This window comes from Peromyscus maniculatus, chromosome 12 (assembly GCF_049852395.1).
Source record: "Peromyscus maniculatus bairdii isolate BWxNUB_F1_BW_parent chromosome 12, HU_Pman_BW_mat_3.1, whole genome shotgun sequence".
Taxonomy (NCBI): domain Eukaryota; kingdom Metazoa; phylum Chordata; class Mammalia; order Rodentia; family Cricetidae; genus Peromyscus; species Peromyscus maniculatus.
The window spans coordinates 23,922,909-23,946,776 of record NC_134863.1 but is presented as its reverse complement, the minus strand read 5'-3'; the positions used below and the strand labels follow the sequence as shown (position 1 = coordinate 23,946,776).

The 23,868-nt window shown below is 57.4% G+C and overlaps 1 protein-coding gene across 21 annotated transcripts in view; it reads right to left on the bottom strand.

Annotated features, from left to right (window-relative positions):
• Positions 1-6,340: 6,340 nt before the first annotated feature.
• Positions 6,341-23,868, bottom strand: part of Tnk2 (tyrosine kinase non receptor 2) — a 38,451-nt gene continuing 20,923 nt past the window's right edge. For 5 of the 21 annotated variants that reach the window (XM_076548729.1, XM_076548730.1, XM_076548720.1 and 2 more), the window contains exons 3-16: positions 23,525-23,595; positions 21,290-21,511; positions 20,353-20,505; positions 19,621-19,898; positions 18,967-19,093; positions 18,446-18,592; positions 18,267-18,361; positions 13,944-14,138; positions 11,495-11,586; positions 10,806-10,850; positions 8,757-10,117; positions 8,567-8,662; positions 8,271-8,398; positions 6,341-7,121 (exon numbers count right to left, since the gene is read on the bottom strand). In XM_076548729.1, the coding sequence (XP_076404844.1) occupies positions 7,115-7,121; positions 8,271-8,398; positions 8,567-8,662; positions 8,757-10,117; positions 10,806-10,850; positions 11,495-11,586; positions 13,944-14,138; positions 18,267-18,361; positions 18,446-18,592; positions 18,967-19,093; positions 19,621-19,898; positions 20,353-20,505; positions 21,290-21,511; positions 23,525-23,595 (3,017 nt within the window). In that variant the 3' untranslated portion in view covers positions 6,341-7,114. Of the gene's footprint in view, positions 7,122-8,266; positions 8,399-8,566; positions 8,663-8,756; positions 10,118-10,805; positions 10,851-11,494; positions 11,587-13,943; positions 14,139-18,266; positions 18,362-18,445; positions 18,593-18,966; positions 19,094-19,620; positions 19,899-20,352; positions 20,506-21,289; positions 21,512-23,524; positions 23,596-23,868 lie in introns of those variants that run through there. The other 16 variants (XM_076548734.1, XM_076548727.1, XM_076548723.1 and 13 more) reach the window with 9 other exon arrangements.

Sequence of the window (23,868 nt, the reverse complement as noted above, 5' to 3'; positions counted from 1 at the left end):
ACCTGTTCACAGAAACAGGCAGGATTCTAACGTCCTTTCTCTTTACCGGAGACCCTCGCTGATCCCCGTCTGTTACTAGATGCTGGGAAAACCCATTCCCTCCCAAGTTTCCCTGGGTTTAGTCCCCAAAGCACCCATGGCCCTAAGCAACAGGGTTTGGACTCTTTTTGGGGAAGGGGATTTCAAGACAGGGTTTCTCTGTGTAGTTTCTGTGCCTGTCCTGGAACTCACTCTGTAGACCAGGCTAGCCTCAAACTCACAGAGATCCGCCTGCCTCTGCTTCCTGAGTGCTGGGATTAAAGATGTACGCCACTACCACCGGCTAGGTTTTGACTCTTAATTTTTTTTTCTTTTTTCTTTTTTTTTTTTTCTTTTTTTTTTTTTTCGAGACAGGGTTTCTCTGTGTAGCTTTGTACCTTTCCTGGAACTCACTCTGTAGACCAGGCTGGCCTCAAACTCACAGACATCCGCCTGCCTCTGCTTCCCAAGTGCTGGGATTAAAGGCATGCGCCACCACCGCCTGGCTTTAATTTTTTTTTTTTTTCAAGACACAGTTTCTCTGTGAAACAGTCCTGGCTGTCCTGGAACTCACTCTTTAAATGGTTTTCTGGGCAATGACTTCATATAATCAAATGTAGCTCAAGAATGCAGTGTCTCTGTTTTCGGATAGGTGGCGCTGCCGGCACAAAGGTGCAGTTGCTTAGGGGTTCTCAAGGTGGGCTGCAAATATCATTCAAGCAACCCTTGATGCGCACAGAGCATCCAAATATATGGTCTGGGAGCAAAGTCACCATCTAATACTACCAAAAACGAAGGGAGACTTGTCTAAGAGACGTTTTAGAAATGGAATACATTTAAAGAAAAACCTCACGATTTAGTCCTGGATCTCATCATTTCGTCCAAAACTTGTCAGCCCTGGGGCGGCCTTTGAGAAGCACAGGAACAATTCTCCAAGTCCAAAGTTCTGTAAAAATTAACCTGCTTCAAATTAAAAACACCTTTTGCCTCCAAAGTGCAAGGGGGCTCGTGCTAGATTTCTCTTTCCTTTGGGCAACACTCGCTCCTGTTAAGCAGACCCATCCAGCGTAAAGAGAGATTCTATCGTCTCTGTCTGTAAAATAAAGGGAACCCAGCAGCTTCAGGACCGAGGCCTGGCATTCACCAGGATATGGGAAGCACCTTCAATCTACACCCCCAAACAGGAAGAGATGGGGCTCGGGAACAAGCCAGTCCACACTGCATGCAAGCTAGCAGGTAACCTCTGAAAGAGGGCTACCCCCACCCCCCCCTCACCTTTCTGATGTTTTTTTCTTATATACCAAGTCAGCAGTCACGTTCTGGGGAGCCACCTCGCTGTGCACACAATGACTACAGAGCATTCACCATCTTGCTGTGATGATGTCACCCTTTCCCAGGGGCACAGACTCTCTATTCAGCTTGTGTTCTGTCAGCAGGGCTGACAGATTGCCCAGCAAATCCTGAGTTGATTCCCCAGGTTGGTAAACCCAGATCCACTTCCGGGACACACAGAGATGCTGCACAAGCTAGCAGGTCGATTAGGCGGAAACCAACAGGAAGGCCTGGAGTTTAGGAAACACAGCAAGAACAGTGCACTGCTTTCCTGATCACACACACACACACACACACACACACACACTGAGCTGCAGCTGCAGCTGCTCTGGCGTCCTGCCCTGCAAAAGCCTTTCTGAAACACACTCTTAGTGAGAGTCTTACATCCTGGCAACTCACACAGCAGTCTTTTTTTTTTTTTTTTGTCTTCTTAAATGCAGTTGAAAATTGATCTATATGATATTTCTGGATGTAACAAAAGAACATTCTGTTGCCAAAAAAGGGTGTGGGGGGGGAGTTAAGGGAAAATGGGAACAATAGAACTCAGCTTGGTGCAGAACAGCTGACGTTTGATGTTAAGCTGCTGATTCCTAGGAACAGGCAGGATTCGTTCAGTGGGTGCTTTTCTGTGGCCCATGCATTAGACAACATGCTCCATCTTCCTGGTCTCTGGTCCCACAGCCATCTTCTCCAGGTAAAGTAGCTCTTCCCTCCAGAAGCTCAGAAAGGTGAGATAACATTTTTATTATTTTATGCCTATGGGGGTTTCCCCTGCATCCTCTGTCTGTACACCATGTATCTCCCTCATGCCTGCAGAGGCCAGAAGAGGGGATCGGATCCCCTGGAACTGGAGTTACAGACGGTTGGGAGCTGCCATGTGGGTACTTGGAATTGAATCTGGGTCTTCTGGAAGAGCAGCCAGTGCCCTCTCTCCCTTTTAAAGGTTTTATTTGTTTATTAAGAGTGTCACTAGGTAGCCTTGACTGGTCTGGACCTTAGTATGTAGACCAGGCAGGCCTCAAAATGCACCTGCCTCTACCTCCTGAGTACTGAGATTGAAGTTATGTGCCACCATGCCCAGCTTCCTTTTTAAAATTATTCCTGTGTGTCCATGTGTGAGTGTATGCACATGAGTACAGGTGCCTGTGGAGATCAGGAGAGTTTTGGATACACTGGAGCTAGAGTCACAAACAGCTGTACCAGCTGGGCACAGGCCACCAGTCAGTCCCTTTCTCAGTAACAGGATGGTGGGGTCTGAGACTCCATCCTTCAGAGCTTCCACCCACTGCGGTCTAGAGCCCCAGTGACTCTGAATGCTTCTGTGTGGTTGTTTTTAAATAGGTTCTTGTCATGTAACAGGAGCTGATCTTGAACTTGGTTCTGCCCTGAGTGCAGCGGCACCACCATGCCTTGTCCTGTCTTTAATGAATCCCAGCTGTCAGTTTACTTTTCATGATTTATCTTCTTTTTAAAGTATATACAATCTGTGGAATTCAAAAGGGGCTGCCTGGATCTAGTAGCTTCCTAAAAAAATCAACAAGAAACTGATTAATAATCTCACTTTTTAAAAGATCCAAGGCCAGGCGGTAGTGGCGCATGCCTTTAATCTCTGTGAGTTCGAGGCCGACCTGGTCTACAGAGCAAGTTCCAGGACAGCCAAGACTACACAAAGAAACCCTGTCTCAAAAACCAAAAATAAATAAAGCCAACGATATTAATAGGTATGTCATAGAAACAGAACATGAATGGCTTTCGTGTGTGTGTGTGTGTGTGTGTGTGTGTGTGTGTGTGTGTGAGAGAGAGAGAGAGAGAGAGAGAGAGAGAGAGAGAGAGAGAGAGAGAGAGACATGGGAAGGTCAGAGGTCAGCTTTCAGGAGTCAGTTCTCTCCTTCCACGATGGGTTCCAGGAATCAAACTCAGGTCTGCACAGTGAACGTCTTTAACCTCTGAATCATCCAGCTGGCTGCTCCTTTCTGTCTGTTTTTGAGACAGGAGCTCAGGATGCAGCCCAACCTAGGCTGACCGGGAACCTGTGACGATTCTCCTGCCTTGGCCTCCTGAATGCTCAGCTACAGGTATTCAGCACCATCCTGGCTCAGCTTACTTCCCACTGATGAGAATTCGAACCCAGGCTCACATGCTTGTGCAGTGAGCACTCTTATCACATCCTCCCCCCTCAGTCAAATCTCTTAAAAACATGTCCTTGCTTATTTTTATGTGTGTGAGTATTTTGCCTGTGCGCATGTGTGTGCACTGCAGGTGTGTGTGGTGACCACACAGGTCAGGTGTCAGATGCCCTGCGGGTGCTGGGAACTGAACCTGGGTCCTCTGCTGGAGCGGTGAATAGTTCTAACCACTGAGCCTTTGCTGCAGTCACCCACTCACTTTTTAAAAGTCTGCTTACTCCTAAGTGAGAGACGGAAATGAGAACTAGCGCCACCATTTGCCACAAGGCAGTCTGGGAAGGATCAGGAAGTTGTTGACCACATGGCCAGCTCTTGTTGCTGGTGTAACCACTGCACAATTCCGCAGCCTCCATCATCACCCTGGGGCTCGCTGCTCACCCAGTGCACTGCCAGTGGAGAACAGCCCACACATACAACCAGTGCACTGCCAGTGGAGAACAGCCCATACATACACCCAGTGCACTGCCAGTGGAGAACAGCCCACACATACACCCAGTGCACTGCCAGTGGAGAGCAGCCCACACATACACCCAGTGCACTGCCAGTGGAGAACAGCCCACTCATACACCCAGTGCACTGCCAGTGGAGAACAGCCCATCCATGCATACACCCAGTGCACTGCCAGGGGAGAACAGCCCACACATACACCCAGTGCACTGCCAGTGGAGAACAGCCCATCCATGCATACATCCAGTGCACTGCCAGTGGAGAACAGCCCACACTTACATCCAGTGCACTGCCAGTGGAGAACAGCCCACACATACACCCAGTGCACTGCCAGTGGAGAACAGCCCATCCATGCATACATCCAGTGCACTGCCAGGGGAGAACAGCCCACACATACACCCAGTGCACTGCCAGTGGAGAACAGCCCACACATCTACCCAGTGCACTGCCAGTGGAGAACAGCCCATATACCCAGTGCACTGCCAGTGGAGAACAGCCCACACACACACTCAGTGCACTGCCAGTGGAGAACAGCCCACACATACACTCAGTGCACTGCCAGTGGAGAACAGCCCACACATACACCCAGCGCACTGCCAGTGGAGAACAGCCCATCCATGCATACACCCAGTGCACTGCCAGTGGAGAACAGCCCACACTTACATCCAGTGCACTGCCAGTGGAGAACAGCCCACACATACACCCAGTGCACTGCCAGGGGAGAACAGCCCACACATACACCCAGTGCACTGCCAGTGGAGAACAGCCCATCCATGCATACATCCAGTGCACTGCCAGTGGAGAACAGCCCACACTTACATCCAGTGCACTGCCAGTGGAGAGCAGTCCACACATACACCCAGTGCACTGCCAGTGGAGAACAGCCCACACATACACCCAGTGCACTGCCAGTGGAGAACAGCCCACACATACACCCAGTGTACTGCCAGTGGAGAACAGCCCATCCATGCATACACCCAGTGCACTGCCAGTGGAGAACAGCCCACTCATACACCCAGTGCACTGCCAGGGGAGAACAGCCCACACATACACCCAGTGCACTGCCAGTGGAAAACAGCCCACACATACACCCAGTGCACTGCCAGTGGAGAACAGCCCACACATACGCCCAGTGCACTGCCAGTGGAGAGCAGCCCACTCATACACCCAGTGCACTGCCAGTGGAGAACAGCCCATCCATGCATACACCCAGTGCACTGCCAGTGGAGAACAGCCCACACATACACCCAGTGCACTGCCAGTGGAGAGCAGCCCACACATACACCCAGTGCACTGCCAGTGGAGAATAGCCCACACATACACCCAGTGCACTGCCAGTGGAGAACAGCCCATCCATGCATACACCCAGTGCACTGCCAGTGGAGAGCAGCCCACACATACACCCAGTGCACTGCCAGTGGAGAACAGCCCATCCATGCATACACCCAGTGCACTGCCAGTGGAGAGCAGCCCACACATCTACCCAGTGCACTGCCAGTGGAGAACAGCCCACACATACACCCAGTGCACTACCAGTGGAGAACAGCCCACACATCTACCCAGTGCACTGCCAGTGGAGAACAGCCCATATACCCAGTGCACTGCCAGTGGCTGTGACTGCTAAGAACTGCAAAGAGATGAACCAAATTCCTATGAAATTTGTCAAAGAAATTCAAGTTTAAGAAAGGGGGATTTGTGGGGGGTGGCTAAAGAGATGGCTCAGTGGTTAAGAGCACTGGCTGCTCTTCCAGAGGTCCTGAGTTCAATTCCCAGCACCCACATGGTGGCTCAGAGCCATCTATAATGGGATCTGATGCCCTCTTCTGGTGTGCAGGTGTACATGCAGATAGGGCATCATATTCATAAAATAAATAAATCTCAAAAGAAAAAAAGGGGGGGGGATGCCCAAGAACAGAAGATCAAGGCAGCTAGGGCAAGGAGGACGGGGCAGCAGGCAGCTGGGGGGGGGGTACCCTACTGTGTACTCTCCAGTACCTTCTGAATTCAGAACTATGTAAAAGATTATTCAAAGAGACAAACTTCAGAAGCTTGGGCCTAGTGAGGCCCTGGATGTTGTTATCTGTTCCTGACCTAGCTCCAGGTAACTGAGCTATCAGACTGTCTCCTGAAGTGTGTCCTGCCCTACAGAAACCGCGGAACAAAATCCCCAGAAGACTGTGACATTCCCAGACCAGATGAAGCAAGCTGGGCCGGCACTGTGAAGGTACAGGAACAGGCTCTCCCAGGCTGCAGTTCCTCTCTCTGCCTATAGGTGGCGGTAAAAGACTGCTTGCTCTGGACAGCAGAACCCCGTGGAGCCCGGCAGACACAAGCAAAGACCGGCAGGCATGCGCGTGTAACATAAAATAGAAACGGAATTTATTTCTCTGGAAGAAGCAGGTATCCGTAGCTGGGGGCAGCAACTTTGGCAACAGAGGTTGATGGGAACACATCGAACAGCAACAGGAAGAGCAGGGGTCAAACAGGAAAATACTGGTGCCCCTGGGGTCTCCTTCCGATCCCGGGGCCTTGCGGGGCCCTCTCTCTGCTTCTGAGCCACTTTGAGGCTGTTTCCGGGTACAAGATCCTAAGAGCAGCCAAGCCCACAAGTTCACAGTGAAGCCACAGGTCACATTCTGTCCAGTACTCCAAATGCCTACAGGGGCGCCCTGGAAAAGGGCCCAGCCCTTGGGAGGGCCTGCTGGATGCCGGCCTACCCTTCTGCGTGGCCAACACATCCTTCTTGCCCAAGTCAAGCCATGCTTCCTCGGTCTAGTTCCCCCAGGGCAGAGCCTGAGGCACACTCGAACCACCAGCCCAGCCTTGATCTGGAGCCAGAGGCAGGTCACACGCGGGGCCGGCCAGGCGGTGGCCCGTCTTGCCTTCACAAGGCTCCTTCCCACCTCTTGGCTGGGGCACGGAGGGCTGAACCAAGGTGTGCAGAACAGCGCTGGGTGGGTGAGTGAGGTGGGCGAGGTGGGGCCCCCGGCCCCCTGGGTCTCTCGGTGTCCACTGGGAGCAGCCCGCAGAGGTGGGTCCTCCAGGCCGGAGACGGGGCATCTCCCCACCCTTGTCCCACAGACAGGTTCAAGTGGTTCCTTTAGGGCAGACCGCCGCTCTCCGGACGACTGTCAGCGTCTGAAAGATGGAAATGGGAAAGTCAGGGTCACTGCCTTCAGGTACCACGGAAAAACCTGGCATTCTGGGCAACAGTTTTAGAACTTACTCTCGAGTGTCTTTTTTTGATCAACTCTGACTTAAGAAAACAGTAGTGCTGTGTCCTGGGGTATCTCAGGACAACAGGAAGTCCCAGCTCCGCGGGATGCAAATGAGGGACAACCAGCAGCAGACACTTCAGCAGAGTGACCGGACCGCACAGTGTGGGGGAAGGCCACAGGCCTCTGCCAGTGTGCTTCTGATAGGTTCTGATTCGAGTGCAGAGTTACACTGTGTAAGAGCAGCACAGACTGGCAGAGCCGAGGCGCCTGCCTCCCAGCGCCCAGTGGCATTTTGCTTCCTGGGATGATACGGGCTTCACTTCCGCCCATTTCACCCCTTTGGGGCTTGATAAAGGTTTCAATTACTGTTAATCTGTGTGCTTTATTTTATATGAGTACACATATATAGACTTTTAGTCAAGCAATGAGGTCTTCTTTGGATGTTTATTCCTCCAAAAACATTAACATACATGGAGATGGAAGTGAGAGGGTGTGTGTGTGTGTGACTGCGGCATTGCACATGCCACAGAGGGTGTGGAGAAGTCGGAGGACAAGCCCAGGTGGTGGTCCTCGCCTTTCTTCTTGGGACAGGGTCTCTGTTATTTGTTGGCTACTGCATGCCAGGCTAGCTGGCCCCTAATCTTCTGGGGCTCTCCCGTAAGAGCAATGGCTCAAGTTACATGCCCGTATTTTACACAGGTGTGGAGATTCGAACTCAGGTCCTCAAGCTTATACAGCAAGCACCTGATTCGCTGAGCGATGTTCTCCCGGGACAAACCAGCACGTTAGACAGAAATATGATAAAGGAGGTAAAACTACTTGGTTAAATAGCCATCGTGAAGCTTGTGGGCAGCTAGGCACTCGGGAAGCCGGCCTGCACCGACCAGGTGCCCAGGTGACTCCTCCATTCTTCCATTCTTGAGAAAAGCCCGCCTCTGGGGCCCTGCACCTGCCCTCTCCCCTACCAGCTGGGGACTCCCTGCCTATGTGTGCTCTTAGGAGGGTAGACAGGCTTTTCCTAACAGCGGGACACCCCGAGGACAGCCCTCCTGCGGAGGATGGGACTCACTTGTGGTGGGCAGGGCCACAGGAACCCAGAAGGTGGCAGCCAGCTTGCTCCAGGTTCCAGTCAAACATCTCCAGCACTTTGTGGCACTCCACCCGTGGCCGGAGACCCAGCCCAAAGAGCTGTTCCACCTGAGGAGCAGAGGGTAGTGGTGCCATGGGACACCCGGGGCGGAGGGGCAAGGGGTCCCGGACCAGAGTCGGGGCACAGGGGCTTAAGAGTCAGCAGGGAGGGTCAGGTTCAGCAGAACCAGCTTTCGGGGCCCCCTGAATGCCAGGGCAGGCAGGCAATGATGGTACCTTCAGATACTGGGCAGCCCTCTGCACGCTCCAGCTGTGGCTCTGCAGGGCCGCCTGGCACTCCTCTGTGGTCACCCCATGCACCATGGCCTGCAGCTGGGCACACCCGCCCATCAGCACCACTCGGGCCCACTCCTCTGGGTCCCTCAGACCCCTGCCCTTCCCCCCTTGAAGTGAGCCTGGCACTCACCATCTGGATCTTGTCTGCTGGCCGGGCAGCCTCTTGCCCATCCCCTGGGCAGCCCCTCTGCGGCAGCCGAGCGGTGGCCCTCGGGGCCGGGGGCCGAGCCCCCGGGTTGCTGTTATTGGTGGAGAAGTTGGCCTTTGGGTCTGGGGCAGCCTGAGGCATGGGTCGGACCGTGGCAGTGGGGGCGGCGGGGGCGGGGGTACTGGGTGGGGGCAGCAGGAGGGGGGGCACAGGCTCTTCGGGGCTCTGGGTCTCCCGAAGGAAGCGCTGATAGCGCTCCAGGTAAGCAGGGCGCTCGGGCAGCAGGTAGTAGTGAGTGCTGCTGACCTTCCTGCCATCGCGGACAATGGGCAGGATGCAGGGGCCAGCCCGCGGGCCGGGGGCCTGGATCACTTGTGGCGTGGCATACTTAGGGTCGGAGGCGAAGCTCTGGGTGGTGGGCATGGGCTTTCCAGGCGAGCTGGAGAGCCGGTGCGGTAATGGAGAGCTGCCAGGCGGCACAAGGGGGCTCGGGGTCCTTGAACCTTGAGGGGACAGGGGTTCCCGGGGAGGCACTCGGGGAGGGGAGGCAGGTCCAGGCCACCGGCTCGCCTCTTCCTCACCCGGGGGAGCCGGAGATAGCTCCACACGTGGACGTGTGGGCCGAGGGGGGATAGGCACCCGGGGTGGCACCTGGGGCTTGTCATCGCCTCCTGGGGTAGGGGAGGGGGTCAGCGGGCCAGCGGGGACCTGGAGCTGCCGCATACACTCCTGCTGCAGGGCCTGGAAAATCTCCGCCGTCTGGGCCAGGCTGGGTGGCTTGGCGCCGCCACCCTGCGGGGGAAGGAACAGGTTGTCCTCCAGGGCAGGGGGCAGCTGCGCCTGCGCCTGCTCGGGCACAAAGGCGTAATTGGTCTCGCCCTGGCTCGGCCCGGCAGGGAGCCCTGCGCCCACGAGCGTGCTGTTGATGGAGCAGACCTCAAAGTCATCCTCATCTTGGGCCACCTCGTCGTAGGCAGGGGGCGGGGGCAGCGGGCGAGCGTCCCAGTCTACCACGGGCGTGGGGTGTAAGGGCCGGGGCAGTGCCCGCGTCGGGCTCTGGGGGGGCGTCTTGTCCAGCAGGGAGCAGGCATCCATGGCCAGCTGTGCCAGGGAGGGTGCACAGGGCCGCGGGGCTGGGACCGCGGGCTCCTCCCCGAAGTCGATGAGCGTGACCTCGCCCCCGCCGCCGCCCCCGCCACCGCGGGCTGCCTTGGTGCCCGGCACGCGGGCCGAGGGCTTCGCCAGCCACAGCCCCCGGGGCAGGGCCGGCTTCCTCAGGCCCAGCCTCTTGAAGTCGCTGGCCAGGGGGTCTTGGTCCTCACTCACAGGGTCGTATGTCGGCTCTGTGATAAAAAAGGGAGACCCCGATGGGGAGATGGTGTCAGGTGTGAACGGGCAACGAGGGGAGGTAAGATGTGCAAAAGAACACCAAGAATTCCCCACCAACTCCGCACTGCCAACTCCTACAGGTTCGCCTCTGCACCCGAGAGCACACCTGACCCTGCTCAAACCGGACAGAGCCAGCTCTCTGCCCTCAATGCAGGCTGGAGGGACCCCCGACCCTACCTAAGCGAGAGCAGGCCACACCCCACTCACGCCAGTCTCTGATATCCCCTCCCTAACGCGAGCCCTGAATTCCTTGCTCCGGGCCCCCGGTTAGTAACCCCTCACCCCGACTCTAGGGTGGCACACTGTGAGAGCAGGGGTGGGCCAACGGGAGCTCCCCTCAAAGGACAGAGCTCCTGAGAGCCTCCACCACATCCCAGACACCGCCTCTGCAGGTCTGAAAGAGCGTAAGGCTGGCCGAGCCACAGCAGGGCAAGGTCAAGGGGGGGGGACCCCAGGACCACACGTCTCTGAGGGTACGGATGGGGGAGGCAGGCATGCCGGGCCAGATCAGCAGCAGAAGCTCACAGCACACACCCGCCTCCCCTGCCGGCCGCTGGGGCTCTGTACCTTCCAGAAGAGGAGAAGTGAGAGGAGAGGGAGGGCAGGGGCGGGGGCCGAGGCATCCTGAGCAGCCCCACTTACTCTGAGTGAAGATGGCAGGCTGAGGTGGGCGAGGTGGAGGCTCCCCTGTAAGAAAGGCCATGCGGACAGAGGAGGCAGAAAGGAGGTGACCAAGCAGGACAGAGATGGGACGGGAGACAGAGCCCGACAGAGGGAAGAGTTGAGATGAGAAGGGGGGGGGGAGGGAGAGACAGGGAGGGAGAGAGAGGTGAACAGGAGTGAGCGAATGCACAGAACCCAACTGAAGCTGGGCGGTGGGAGGGGATGGGGAGGCAGGATGGAACCATCGTTCCAGAGTGACAGGCACGGGACCTGGGAGGTGGATGGGGCTCCTGGCTGAGAGATGGAGCCCAGAGTGGGGTGTGGGGTGTTGGCCTGGCAGAGAGGAGCATGATTAAGGCAAGTGAGGGGAGCCAGGATCTGAACAGGCCGGTGAGGAAGGAGGTGGAGGAAGCAGACTGCAGGGCCAGTGTAGACCAACCCAAGGATCCCCACCTCAGCGGCGGCGGCTGCGGCGGATACAGCGGATACAGCTGCCTCTCCTCTCCTACCCCACGCCTAGCCAGAGCCAGGGAACCAGCTGTCCCTCCTTCTGCTCTGACCCAACTGTGCCCAGAGAAGAACAGCAGGCTCGGGGGGACCAAGGCAGGGACCTCTCCTCGGCAGCCAGCGAGGTGGGAACACCAAGGAATGGAAGTTAGGGCTCTTACTTTTCACCCTTCCCAGATGCTGGGCGGGTCGGGAGGTGCTCAGCTCCACACTCAGCAGGTCAGGAGGGTCCATGGGGTTTCCCAGATACAGTCTGTTGGGAGAGAACCAGGTCAGAAGGTGGAGGGCGGGGCTGGCAGAGACGCTCTGGCAGAGGGATGTGGGGCCCATTCCCTAAGGCCAGGCCAGAAACAGCAGCAGCAAAAAAACCTTCCTGAGTGTTCAGGGGACAATGCAAAGACGAAGGCGGACTTGAGAGGAAGCTGAGACACAAGCTCCCACACTCCTGGTCTGGGGTACCGAGTGTCCCTTCAACCCGAGGTGGCTCCCGAGGGGAATGCACACCTGACCCAGGCTGAGAAGCCTGTGCCTTACAGGGGCACACCCGCTGGCATACTCTTGTTCTTCAGACCCTCCTGGGAGACGGGAGAGAAGCACCTGCTGCCAGCCCCTAGGAGGGTGGGCAGGAAGCAGCTTCCTGCTGAACCACAGGAAACGGGGAGGAGGCAGAGCTGCCGGGCAGGCACCCCACTCACCCCAGCCCCTACGCCAACCGCCAACCGCTAACGGTCAGGATCTGGGATCTGGGACTTAAGTCACCAAAGCTGATTAAAGCCTGGAAGAATGAGGCTGGGCTGGCTAAGGCACAGCGGGAGTGGGACAGAGGGTGCAGGCCTCTGCAGGGAGGGCCTGGCCTCCCCTCCCTTCCTCTCCCCTCCCTGCACTTTCACAGGCCCTTACCTGGTTCCTGTGAGACAGAGGACCCAAGGAGAGCCCTCTCTAAGGGCCTGATGTTCTGGAGTGTGGGGTATGGGAGAAGAAAGGCCTAGTTCACCACACTCTCAGGAGGAGGCCGCTGGAGAAAGGGCCACAGAGGCATGGAGGGAGCCCTAGCAGGAGAGCTGACAGCCTACCTGGTGTGGGCAAGGTACCGTGAAGTGCCTAATTCTGTATTTTCCCCAGATGGCTCCCGGTGGTCTCTTTCCCTAAATGAGACTGTGAATCCCAACCCCCCCCCACACACACACACAAACACAAGCAGAGTGAGCTCTGGGGACAGACTGGAGGCACGCTGCTCCCTAAGTTCCCCCAGGCCTGTGCCCACTTCTGGGCAACAAACTCACTCCTGCCTGGACCTGTACAGACATGAGACCTGACCTCACAGGTTCAGGGCTCCAGAACTCTGGAACCCCCTGAAGGAAAACGCTGCTTGGAGGCAGGTGTCTCCCCGTGTGCCAGAAGGTGGTGCCTCCTCTGTTGGGTGACAGGGAACTTTTTAGCAAGCAACAAACGAGTCCATCCTTGGGATTTCCTGAGCCTGGTTTTACTTACAATGGAAAACTACGCACAGACAGACACACGGCCCCACAGATGTGACAGGGCAGTGCTGGGCAAGAGAGAAAGCTGGAGGCCCAGCAATACGCACCCTGCACACCCCCCCGCCTCCCCTCCCCCCCACACCTCGGCCCCAGTGCACCCCTGGGCACGCACAGCCACTCTGGGCCCTCCTCCGGCACTGACACCTTGTCCCACCCCAGCTCCAGAGCCTACTCTCGTCTGGTAGGTGGCCTTCTGGCACAAAAGCAAGAGGTGAGTAAGATGTGCGGAGCCCCGGGAGGATGGTAAGGCTGAGGACCCGCAGCGGGGAGCGAGGGCAGGCAGCGAGAATGCAGAAAGGATCTCTGCTCACGCGCGTCCCAGACACCTGCACATCTATTCTCAGGTAAAAGCCGCAACACACTGTGCGGGGCCGTGAGGTCTGCAGCGTGCGGCTCCCCTCTGCAGAGACAGCATGCAGTGCCGGACCTGACCCCCACGCCCTCTGACCCAGAGGACAGGAGGAGGCAATCACACTGCACAATGGCAGAGGAGAAACACCACAATCCAGACATGTATGTGGTTCAAGTGCCACACCAGAGGCAGGGTCCCTGAGGACAAGTGATAAATAAGGCCCAGGGATGGGAAAAGCTTGCCTCTGTGCCCCTGCGGCCGGCAGCCTGTCGTGAGCGAGAAAAGCAGCTGAGGACGGACGGGAAGGGCTGTGCGCATGTGCGTGGCCGGAGGGCCAGCATCTGTATACGCCTGGGTTAGGAAACCGGAGTACGTGTGAGCATCAAGGTGTGGTGACCCCTTTCTGCAGGTGACCTCACTGCCCCAAAGCTCCCCACTACAGGAAAAACTGGGACCCCACTTGGTTGGGAAGGCCAACAAGGTAAGGCCTTAACCACCCCTGGCCTTGGGAATGACTTTGGGGATGCTCTTTGCCGGCCCCTAGTGCTGCTTGCTTTGAGCAAGCCCTTTAATTCAGAGCCTCCTTACAGCCTTTACCTTTTTAGTAACGGACAGCGCCATCTTTGGGATCTATGAGAGCTTGTGTGTGGTGTGGTGAGGGGCCCCTCATCTCAGGAACCCAGGACCAGATCAGGTCGGTGTCTCTGTCCAGGTACTTACTCATCAATCTTGTCAGGGAATCCCCAGCAGTGGCGGGGGTCACTGTCACCGTGCCCCGTGTGGATAAAGCTGTTCTGTAGAGGCTGGCTGATGTCCTGGGCCGACAGGCCGGCCACGGAGGTCACCACATTTCGAGGGAAGGGTCCCACACACAGCGTCCGGGTGTTCTGACCACGCCACCAGTAGTTCTCAGCCCTGTGTGACAGAAATAACGCAGTGAACACCAGGTGTGGAAGAGGAAGTGACCCCAGGCAAAGGGACCCCTCTCATCCCAAGGTCCCTACTCATGGACGCTGGCTACCTTGGCAAAAGGTAAGCACTGAAGATAAGACCTCAAGCTCAGCCCACACACCAGTCTACTCTGCCCGACAGCAATCCCATAAGCTGCCACTCCCTGAGGAGGGCCTGGCTGTTTGCTCAGCCTTACCCTAAGCTCCTCTGGGTAGGTCAGGTAGCTTTTCCAACAGTCTACAAATAAGGAAACAGATTCCAGCGAGTGTCGCACATGACTAGCCTATTTACCAGCATGATCGCAGCAGACCCAGTATCCAAACCAACTGAGTCTGCAAAAGCAATTCACTCTCACGATACACCTGTTTCCTTCCTACAGTGGGGGCCTGCCTTGGTCCCGGGGCCACTAGATTCACTCTTAAGCAGGGTTCTAGAAATTTTAGGTGATACATGGGCCAAAGGGAGCCCCATGACTTTGGGAGCATGCCTTCCAACTACTATTCAGCCCTCACATGCAGACCTTCAAGATGTAGGAGTACATGGAGACCCAGGTCTTCTCTTCTCTGGGGCCTGGCACCACCTGTGGGCAGGGCTGTGGGGATCCAGCCTTGCCACCTCCCCATCTTCTCAGGGTGAGGCCTACTCTCTTGTCTCACGAGAGGGGTCTAGGAGGGAAACTCAGATTTCCCTGGTGTGGCAAATCTTGAGGATCTTGGTCCCTCACTCCTTAGACAAGACAGGAGCAAGCCTGTGTCTGATCCGGTCTAAGCCCAGGCTGAGGCCCACAGAGCAAGCCAGCAAGCCGGAAAGAGCAGAGCTCTCTCTCTGGACACTCCACATGCCCCGCAGCTGACTGCTGGGGTCCCTGCGTCTGCTGCTCACACCAGAAGATGTGGACAGTCTGGGGGAAGGCATCGGTGCTAACGGTCACGCTGCTGGGACAACATACCCACACCACCACTGCCTGCCCTGTCCCCCCACCTTTACATCATCTGTCCCACAGCCAGAAGGGCCTCCCGTGGAACAGCCACAGCAGAGGGGCTGGGGGGGAGCGCTGGGCAGGGCCACGGCGGCCTTCTGGTCACTAAGGCTGCCCCGCTGGCCCACCACCAGCCACAGCAACCCTGTGATCACTCCCTGCCTGCAGGCTAGGAAGGGCAGGGAAGGAAGGAGGAGGACAACACCCTGAGAAGGAACAATCTCCTCCGAAAATAGCAGAGCCTCTCCAAGGGGAGAAAGGCTCCGCGACACACAGAGCTGCCCATGAAAAGCACAGGGCGGCCATGCCTGCCCAGCACCCAGGGCTGTTCTCCCAAGGCCAGCGGCTCCTCCACGGGGCAGCCCTGCCCTTCCCTGGCTGCCAGCCCTCATCTCTGCTCTGCCCACCTCCTGAGGTGTGCTCTGTAACTCAGAGAGGCCCCAGCAGAGCTGGGAATGTTACCCAAACATTCTGCTCACAACACACACACACAACCCTACCTTGTCCCTTCTGAGGGCAAAGCCCGACCGGGTGCCTTCCACCCCTCCAACCACAGGAAGTGGGGGCTGGAGGGCAGGCCAGGCCAAGAACCTACAAATGGATTTCAAAACCTCTGCCCCCGCCCAATACCACTTCTGAAAAAAAACACACAAAAGGGCAGTCAGCCGTCCTACCTCCAAGTAAGACCCTTGAGATAGGCCCATCATCATCTGTATCCCCAAGTCTGTCTTCATGTTTATTTTTAGGGTTTTTTGTTTGTTTGTTTGTTTGTTTTTGGACAGGGTCTATGTAATCCTAACTGTCCTAGAATTCACTCTGTAGACCAGGCTGGCCTCAAACTCACAGAGATCCTTCTATCTCTGTCTCCCAAGTGCTGTCGGGGAGGGGGGGGGGAGTATGCGCCACCATGCTCCACATACCTCCCAAAGCTCAGCTCACACAATACCGAGGTGTCCTCTCTCTGCCCCGTACCCTGAGAAGGACTGAGCTTACGGGAATCTGAGAACTGGGACAAGCTGCATCCTAGAGTTGCAACTAGGAAGCGTGCTGAAGACAGCTTCGGAAAAGAGAAAGACAAGGAAGACAGGCCAGAGGCAGAGGAAGAGAGAGCCGCGCGGACAAACCCAACCCAAAGAGAGGCCCTCAAAGCCCATGCACCTGGAGACATGGAGACCAAGGGGGCAAACAAACAGAGCAATCCGGGGGTGAGAAGGCAGAGGAAAGCAGCCCCGGTAACCACAGACACACAGGCCCACTCCTAAGGCTTGCTGGCTGCTGCTGCAGCCTCACCACCCCCCCCCCCACACACACACACCTCCCACCTCCCGAGCAGTTCCAGGGACCAAGCTGGAACTGACAACTCAGAGGGACGCCTTCTAGGAGCTGAACCATGGGCGGTGGCAGTACCAGCAGCTGAAGCCATCGGGGGCAGGAGAGCCTGGAGCGGAAGAGCAGGGCAGGGTGCCCCCAGGACAACCTCCCAGGAAGAGACGCTCGCCCGGCTCCTCCCGCGGCCTGCTCTGCTCTCCCTGACCCAGGGCACCGCTTTCAGGGACACACAGGAAGCTCCTGTGTTACCCCCAGGGAGCACAGGCTCCAAGTGGACGCAGGAGACAGTCTGGCAAAGAAGACTTGAGGGCCACAGGGGCACAGAGGGAGCTTTCGGCTCCTGGACGTGGGAATGGTTACAGGCCAACTTCTGGCGCGAAGGCTCCGCCGGGGACCTCCAAGGAGGCCCCTACCCACCCTCAAGTCTTCCTGTCTCCAGCCTACTTCCAGAGCGCTGTCTCTTAGGCCCCTCACTCGCCCTCAGGTCCAGACCCCCATGTGGTTCCTTCCTGCCTCCAGGTCTCTCCTAGCAGCTCTTTTCTTTCCTGTATCTCTGCCATCTCCCGTCCTCTGTACCTGCTGGATGTGACGTCATTCTTGTCCCGACACGAGGGAGCCCCGGCCTGTGGCGGTGGGACAGGGGCCACCGTGGACACAGGCACACCTAGCACACCCAGCTCCAGGGCCCATTCCACTGGCTCAGGCTGGGACTCACCCCACTCACCGACCCCAGGAAAGCACAAGATAAACCTGAAGGACCCCCGCCGGCAGTGGCGGCGGCACCTTACCCATTCTGAGTCAGCGGAAGGGAGCACAGGGAATCTCCCTCCCTTTGCCACACTTTTCTTCCTGGTCCTCAACACTCACCCACAGTGCTGAAGCACAGACGCCCTACCCCGCCCCCCCCCCCCCCCGACCAGTCCCTCAGACACTCTGGGGATGAGATGACTGGAGGAAGGACCAGCAGAGGGTAGGGCCCGGGGAAGGTTCTGGAACTAGAACCATGAGTGATGCAGGTAGGAGGCTGAGTCAAGGGATGTGGCTGACAGGCGCTTCAAGGTGGTCAGACACACAGCAGTCCTCACCAGGAAGGCCTGGAATGGAGTGGGGGCGGGAGGTCCAGGCAGTGGAGGGAGGGAGTCCCGTGACTGGGAAACCCGGGGGGGGGGGGGGGGGGGGGGGGTGTTGTTCAGTAGGAGGCATGGAAAGCTGCCAAAAGGGCTAGGCGGGGCAGGGGAGGCTGCTTGGGGTCTGAGGCACCAGGGTGAGCAGCCAAATTTCCACGCTCCTGGGCATGGCAGCTCACACTCACAACCCAGTACCTGGGAGGTAGAGGCAGGAGGATAAGGCATTTAAGGCCAGCCTGAGCTACATGAGCCCTTCTCTCAAGAAACTGGGAGTCAGGGGAAAGAATCCTATGTGGAGTCACCCGAGGGGAAGAAGAGAGGCACTCGAGAATTCTGGTGCTGGCCTCCAGCTCTGAGGCCAGCCTGGGCTGCAGCCTGGTCCTCCACACAATGGCAGTTTGGCCCTCTTGAAGCCAGAGCTGGAGCCCAGTGGGAAAGGGCGGCGGCGGCGGCAGCGGCGGCGGCGGCGGCGGGGTGGGGTTAGGCAGGGAAAATCTGTCCACACAGCTCTCAACAGTGTGGGGTCCGTCACCTCAACTCTGCCCGCCCCTGCCTTCATGCTGTCAAGGGACTCCTGGAGGCAGCAGGGGCCCGTTTATATATAGCCCTCCAACTGTGCCCTCTAAGAGACGACCCCAGTGTAGACCACAGCCTTACCGTCCCTCGATGACGGTGATGACGTCATTCATCTGGATGTGCAGCTTGTCCGGCTCCTCAAAGTCCTGAAGGGCCCGCATGTCAGTGGGCTGAGCCTGGGGGGCAGAAACGGGCCACTGTCCGGTCCAGGCTCGGCCTCCCATTACCCCCAGCCACTGTGGGCAGATCTGGCCCCTCACCTCCAGCAGGAAGTCCCGAAGGGCCACAAACGTGGGTCTGTCCTCTGGCTTGTGGGCCCAGCACTGGACCATGACGTTGTAGATGTCCTGGGGGCAGTCCTCAGGCCGGGGCAGGCGTTCCCCTTCCTTGTCAATCTTATGCAGGATCTGCCAGCCAGGGTGGTGCGGGGTGGGGGGGTGGGGGTGGTTAGGGGAGCAGAGCACTCACCTCTGCGCTTTCTACCTGCCCCGACCTGACCTACAGCTCAAGATGCTGCCCGACATGCCCGTCCACCATGGCACAAGTTCTGGGGAGGCTCTGTCCCCAGAGTCTGGGACCTTTATTTCCAGCCCCCACCCCATGCTCCCACCCCCATATTCCTCTCCTGTGACATTCTCTCGGCAACCCTTGTCTTGGCTAAAGCTCTCAGAAAAGAATCCGTTCCAACAAGGTCAGGCTGGGAACTGGGGAGGGCTTACTCCCCCACACCCCACCCACGGAGAGCCCACCCCTGGTCCCCTCACCACCCCGGTCCCCTCACCTGGCTGCCATTGAGGCCAATCCAGGGCTCCTGGCCATACGTGAACATCTCCCACAGTGTGACCCCAAACATCCAGGTGTCACTGGCATGAGAGAAGGTCCGTGTCTTCAGGCTCTCAGGGGCACACCTAACAAAAGATAAGGTTTTTGGGGACCCCTACCGGTTACCCCCTTTAGCTACCTCTGGCACCAGGAGACCCTATGATCTAAGCAAAGGATCAGCCCAACCAGGGCCCAAGGCAGGCCAGGTACCACCACACTAGTCACAGCCCTCAAGGGGCAGCACAACTATCCCTGTCTGCCGCCAGCTTGACCTAACACATCTACTGACCATTCTTGTCTGGCTACTCTCTCTCCATATGTTTGAAATTGAACAGTGAGTCCTCCAGGAAGCCTTTTAGTACCCTACCAAGTACCACGCCCTTTGGATCTCACGAGCAGTTACCCTAGTACCTTCCAGTATCCCCCTGGAGAGTTCCTTGATGGACGTGCAAACATGTAAGTACACAAGAAAGGCATCCCGGCCCAGAACAGGTAAGGGCAGGCCAGGGCAGACACAGTCCTGTGGTGGGAACCGGAGTCCCCACAAGTCTGGGGGTCTACTGAGACTGGGGTGGAGCCCAGGCCCTACAGGCCAGCAGCACCTGCCCCTCACCAGGCAAAGGGCACCTTGCGATGTTCTTGCATGACGTAGTGGTCATCGTTCTGGGGCAGAGCCCGCATTAGTCCGAAGTCCCCGATCTTGACCAGGTCACGGGTAGCCAACAGCAGGTTCCGAGCAGCGAGGTCCCGGTGAATGAAGCGCTTGGACTCCAGGTAGCCCATGCCCTCGGCCACCTGCACGGCGTAGCGGCTCAGAGTCCCCAAGAGGAAATGACCTTGGTGTTTCCGGAGTCGGTCCAACAGAGATCCCAGAGGTGCCAGTTCCGTCACCTGAGCTCAGCCATAGGACAGAGAACGAATGAATGTGTAGATCTCGACCCCACTCCGAGAGCCAAGAGTTCCAGTCCTTTCTGGAGGTCTGCCATGGCCATACTCAACGCTCCTTCCTGACCTGTCTGCTGAGAGCCACGAGTTCCACAGCTTGCTAGGCCTGTCCCTCCAGCCATCCCAGGAACTTGAGACCCCCAAAGGGGCTCAGACTAGAAATTCCAAAGACCAACTCCAGTTAACAAGCACCAGAAAATCTAAAATGACAGTGCTGGGCAGGACCCTGGGAAACCCCTTGGCCACACGTGGTGGGAGACCACAGCAGGCAGGAGGAAGAGCACTCCTGGAGGCCCAGAACCTACAAGTTGCTCTCTGACACCGCCCCCCACCCCGACACCCCCCACCCCGACACCCCCCTCCCCGACACCCCCACACACACACCCTCCCAAGCACTCACCATCTTCATGGGCGGTGTGAGCACCACACCGTACAGGCGAATGAGGTTCCGGTGGTCAAGTGTATGCATGGCATTGACCTCCCGGATGAAGTCGTCCATGGCCTCTGGCTGGCTCAGCACATCCGGCTTCAGGCACTTTACCGCCACGCTCACCTGCCGGACGGAGCAGGAGGAGCAGGGAGTTAGTTAGGCCTTCCACGGTCCCCAACAATGAGCTAACGGCTGCTCAGTGCAAAGATCCCTGTCTCAGACCTGTTCACCTGAGTGGGTGAACATGTCACCAGTTTACATACTCCGCTCCTGGCATGGGGACAGCAGCTGACTGGCCTCTAAAGGTCATTAAATGCAGGCCTCCTCTTTCTAGGAAAATTCCCAAGTTAGCAGTGACAGTGAATCAAGAGAGATGCGCAGGCTGGGCGGTGGTGGCGCACGCCATTAATCCAAGCACTCATGGGAGGCAGAGGCAGGTGGATCTCTGTGAGTTCAAGGCCAGCCTGGTCTACAGAGCGAGATCCAGGACAGGCACCAAAACTACAGAAAGACCCTGTCTCGAAACCCCCCCCCCCCCAAAAAAAAGATGAGCAGTCTGGAGACAGCAGTAATTTGATTAACTAATGTATCCACAGAACTGCAGGTTGCCACAGCAGCCTCCCTGGGGAAAGGGGGTGTATCTTCAATGAACCACCCCAACACCTGCGAGGGGAGGGGAGGGGAGGGGAGGGGGGAAGCAGCGCGAGGCTCTGTTTCAGTCCGCAGTCTGGGGCCGCAGACCACCGGTTTCCCATTTTTTTCAGCGGTCAATCTTTCACCGTAAGCAAACTATTTTTAGACTTGAAAAAAGAAACCACCGTTCTTGGTTAAACCTGAACGTGGCTGGGCCGGGAGGTGAGTCAGCGGTCTCCTGCAGAAGGGGGGATGGGATGGGCCCCGAGCTCACCGTCCTCCCCGCAGGGGCATCCCATTCGCCCCTGCGCACCACGCCAAAGGAGCCGTCCCCCAGCTTCTCCAGGAGGCGCAGGTCCTTCTCACTGATGAGGCAGGTTAGGCTCTGCAGGGTCCCCTCCCCCGCCAGGCCCCCCGGGGTGGGCGAGGGCTTCCGGAAGGTGCTCTGAGACTGATGGGGCGGGAACTCGGCCTCCAGCCGCTTTCCACTGAACACCTGTTTGAAAGCAGCCAGGAGCCAGATGGAACTCAGGGCCCCAGGGGCACTGGGTCCCACCCCACTGGCCGGCCTCAGACGGCTCCTGGCCTGGCCGAGCTGCCCAGGAGCGGCCTGTAAAAGGCCCACGCTGCCTCCAGTGTATACCCACAGCTGAAGCCTCGGGGCAGGGGTCAAAAACAGATACCAAAACAGCTGGTGGCCGCAGGGGCCCTGACTGGTCTGTGAGGACAGACACAGCACAAAGCCCTCTAGGTACACCCCAACGCCCCACCCTCGGTCTCCAGCTCCTCCCCCACCCTACCCTTCCCTTCCTGAACCTCTTATCCATCCCAGAGTCTTGCCCCAGCACACAAAAAGAGGGTAGGAGCCCGAGGGGCCCTCCAAACACCTCCCTGTCCATTTTTAGCCCTGGCCCCTTCTCCGGGTTAACCATTTGGTGCTGTCTGTCTACTCTCTCTGGGGAGTCGGCTGCCCTTCATCCTGCCCTGGGGAGAAGATAATTTTAGTCTGAGGTTGAACCATGAGTGTGGTGTGTGTGTGTGTGTGTGTGTGTGTGTGTGTGTGTGTGTGTGTGTGTGTGTGTGTCCTGCCCTGGGGAGAAGATAATTTTAGTCTGAGGTTGAACCATGAGTGTGTGGTGTGTGTGTGTGTGTGTGTGTGTGTGTGTGTGTGTGTGTGTGTGTGTGTGTGTGGTGCAGATGAAGCCAGTCTTTGCTGGAGAAGGGCCTGGGAAGACAGCTGGGCTTCTGGAGGGGTGCCTAGAGGCAGGGGCTGAGAAGGAAGGAAGACTAGAGGGTCTCTAAGGCCTATTTTTAAGAAAGAAGTGCCAAAGGTCAAGAGACAGGAAAAGGACCGTGAGCAGACCTGGCCATGGTAGTCTGGCCTGTCCACCTCTGCTGGGGCATCCAGAGCTCTAGCCCCAGGCTACACACTCTTCTCACCTCCCTACGAGTTAGTCGGCCGGCCTTCCCTGCGTGTGCTAAGGGGCAACTCGAATCTGAGGACCTTTCTGGACTCTGTTCCTTCTTCCCAGTAACTAGACTTCCTAATATTTGCTAATAACACTCAGCTTACAAGATCTACCTCGGCCACTGCAGCCAGGAGGGATCCTTCCCACAGCCCTGCAGGGTAAACTGTGTAATGAGGCCAGTACTGGTTTCCTGAAGACATGGCCGTTTGGAGAGGGTCACTGATCACCCAGAGACCTACTAGGAATCGGGGATAGATCCAAAAATCCCACACTGCTTTTCCCTTCTACCGTCAATCAGCCCGACACACTCATCCTTCACTAAAACCTGGGCAAAGGCCCAGGCTTGTGTCCCCAGAAAAGGCCACAGGCTCTCAAGAGACAGCCCCTTTGCCAAACTGCAGCCAGGAAATTTCTACTGCCCAATCCCTGACCGGCTGCTCTGTCTGTCCTGCTCACCCCCCACCCCAGTTCTGAGGCCAGGAGTGGGGCGGGAGGCCCCGGCTGCCCTGCTTCCTCTCTCATTGTCTTCCAGACAATGGGCAAAGTTCCACTGAGTCACACCAGGGACTCACAACACCGCAGACCTAAATTAGGATGGGTGGGGGAAGCTGTGGGGGAAGGAAGCTGTCAGCAGAACCAGATGACCAGAGGAACCTGGAGACCAGGGAACGTGGGGGACATGGGGCAGGCATGGCAGAGCCGAGATGTCCAGACTGTCCCGGCCACCCACCCTGGACGCTGGCCGGACTGGCCAAGGAAGGAGTGTTGTCAGTAAGTCCCCGCTCCCGCACACAGACAGACTGTGAAACCCTCACTGCACACAGGCTCCTCACGTGTCCGTCTGTGGCGCAGACAGACACTTAGCCAGGCAGCCCCACAAGGGCCCCCCCAGATAAAAGCCTGGAGGAGGGCGGGCTGGACAAAGTGTGAGGGAACTGGTGAGATTCTACCTGCTGGGGGACAGGAGAAGGTTCCTAGGCTGCCGGCAGGGTGAAGCCTTTGGGGTGCCCCCTCCACTCCCACACAGCTTGCTCACACACCTTGCTCATCCACGACTTGCGTTTGCACACGGCCTTCCTCCTCTTCACGGCCTCCCACAGACGCCTCTGACCTGCAAGGAACGACAGTGAGCCGGGGCTGTCGGAGAACCCACACTCGCCCCCAGAGACTGCTGTCCGCCTGGCAGGCGGCTTCCTCCGTCCCTAGGGTAGGCCCACCACCAGATACCGCTCAACACCACACCACACCACCAACTAACTCAGTCAGCTGCTCCACCAACCAGGAATTTCGTTCACCCAATCCATCTCTGCACTCTTACTTCCGGAGGATTCTCCAACTGGGGGGAGGTATTTGTTCATCATGGTGGCCAATTACCTCTCCAACT